The 2,036-nt window shown below is 59.7% G+C and overlaps 1 protein-coding gene across 1 annotated transcript in view; it reads right to left on the reverse strand.

Annotated features, from left to right (window-relative positions):
* EMH_0062060 (uncharacterized protein) overlaps positions 1–1,190 on the reverse strand; it is a gene marked incomplete at both ends in the record, with an annotated part of 2,168 nt that extends 978 nt beyond the window's left edge. The window contains 2 exons of the mRNA XM_013497992.1: positions 1–280; positions 319–1,190. Coding sequence (XP_013353446.1) covers positions 1–280; positions 319–1,190 — 1,152 coding nt within the window. The remainder of the gene's footprint in view (positions 281–318) is intronic.
* Positions 1,191–2,036: the final 846 nt, after the last annotated feature.

Consider the following 2,036-nt stretch of genomic DNA (forward strand, 5'->3'; position numbering starts at 1 on the left):
TGCTGCTCTTGCTGCTGCTGCAACTGTTGCTGCGGCTGCAACTGCTGCTGCTGCTGCTGCTGCTGCAGCAGCTGCTGCTGCTGCTGCTGCAGCTGTTGCTGCTGCGGCAGATGCTGGGGGAGGGACTGGACATGAAGACAGTGCGGCTGTTGCTGCAACTGCTGCTGTTGCAACTGCTGCTGCTGCCGCTGCTGTTGCTGCTGTTGTACCTGCTGCTGCTGCAACTGCAGCAGCTGCTGCTGCTGTTGCTGCTGCTGCTGCTGCTGCTGCTGCAGTCCTCCTGCGCTGCGGGGCGCTGTCTCGCGGTGGCTCAGCAACACCTGCAAGGTTCGCTGCTGCAGCTGCTGCAGCTGCTGCTGCTGCAGCTGCTGCAGTTGCTGCAGCTGCAGCTGCTGCAGTTGCTGCTGCAGCCCCTGCAGCTGAATTGCTGTTGAAGTGGAAGCACCCGCATGCTGCTGCTGCTGCTGCTGCTGCTGCAGCTGCTGCTGTGGCTGCAGCTGCTGCTGTGGCTGCTGCAGTTGCTGCGGCGGTAGCAAAGCCGCTTGCTGCAGGGCTGCTGCTTGCTGCTGCTGCTGCTGCTGCTGTTGCTGCTGCTGCTGCTGTTGTTGCTGCTGTTGTGCCTGCTGCAGGCGCTGCAGCGGAGGACGAACCGCAACGGCTATCAGCTGTGGCTCAAGCTGCTGCTGCTGCAGTTGCTGCTGCTGCAGTTGCTGCTGCTGCTGCTGCTGTTGCTGCTGCTGCAGTTGCTGCACAGTGAAGGATTCCTGGCGGTCAGAAGAGTCTGCGTTTTGCTGCTGCTGCTGCTGCTGCTGCTGCTGCCATCGCGCGTTTGTGGATTTTTGCAGCTGCTGCTGTTGCTGCCGCACGTTGGCCAAGCACGAGCTGCTGCATATTCTCTGCTGCTGCTGCTGCTGCTGCTGCTGCTGTTGCTGCTGCTGCTGCTGCTGCTGCTGGGGCTGAGGCGGCGGCTTGAGGAGATAGGCGTAGGCAGCAGCAGGCTCATCGCTCATAGATAAGTAACGCAGCAGCAGACGCTGCATGCCCGGCGTCAACTCTGGTAGATCCATGCTGCTGCTGCTGCTGCTGCTGCTGCTGCTGTTGCTGCTGCTGCTGCTGCTGCTGCTGCTGCTGCTGTTGATGCAGCTACTGCTGTTGCTGGTGCTGCTGCGGTGTGCGAGCACAAGCGACATAGTGTGTACTACAGGAATGCTGGTGCTGGCAGCTGTTGCAGCAGCAGCAGCAGCAGCAGCAGCAGCAGCAGAAGCTGCTGCTGCTGCTGCTGCTGCTGCTATCAGCCAGCCTCTGGCTGTGCTGTATTCATTGCTGTTTTGTCTGTCATTTATTTTTTTCTGCTGCTACTTTTTTGCTGCTGCATGCATGCGCTGCTGCTGCTGCTGCTGCTGCTGCGTGCATGCGCAGCCTGTCGGCAGCAGCCCCCCTAGCAGCAGCAGCAGCAGCAGCAGCAGCAGCAGCAGCAACAGCAGCAGCAGCAGCAACTGGTTAAACATATCAAACTAGAATATAAAGATGTTTCATTAAGAGCTCATTTGTGTTGTTTCTTCTCTAACGGAAGGCAGCAGAACCAGCTGCTGCTGCTGCTGCTGCTGCTGCTGCTAGCCGGCTGCTGCAGCTAGGCTTCTGCTGCTGCTGTTGTTGCAGCAGCAGCAGATGGCTCTTCAGCAGCAGCTGCTGCTGCAACACCAACACAACAGCTGCTGTCTGCTGCACAGCCATGGAGGGCCCCAGACACACCCCTGAATACCCGCAGGCAGCAGCAGCAGCAGCAGCAGCAACAGCAGCAGCAGCAGCAGCAACAGCAGCAGCAGCAGCAACAGCAGCAGCATCATCTGCTGACACAAACGTTCTAAAGCCTGAGACAACCGCTGCATCTCCCTCTCCATTTGCTGCAGCAGCAACAGCAGCAGCAGCAGCAGCAGCAACAGCAGCAGCAGCAACAACAGCATCATCATCAACCCATGAAACCGCACCACCACCACCACCACAACCACCCCCACCCCCACCCCCACCCCCACCCC

This window comes from Eimeria mitis, genomic scaffold, assembly GCF_000499745.2.
Source record: "Eimeria mitis Houghton genomic scaffold, Emh_scaff3079, whole genome shotgun sequence".
Classification (NCBI taxonomy): Eukaryota; Apicomplexa; class Conoidasida; order Eucoccidiorida; family Eimeriidae; genus Eimeria; species Eimeria mitis.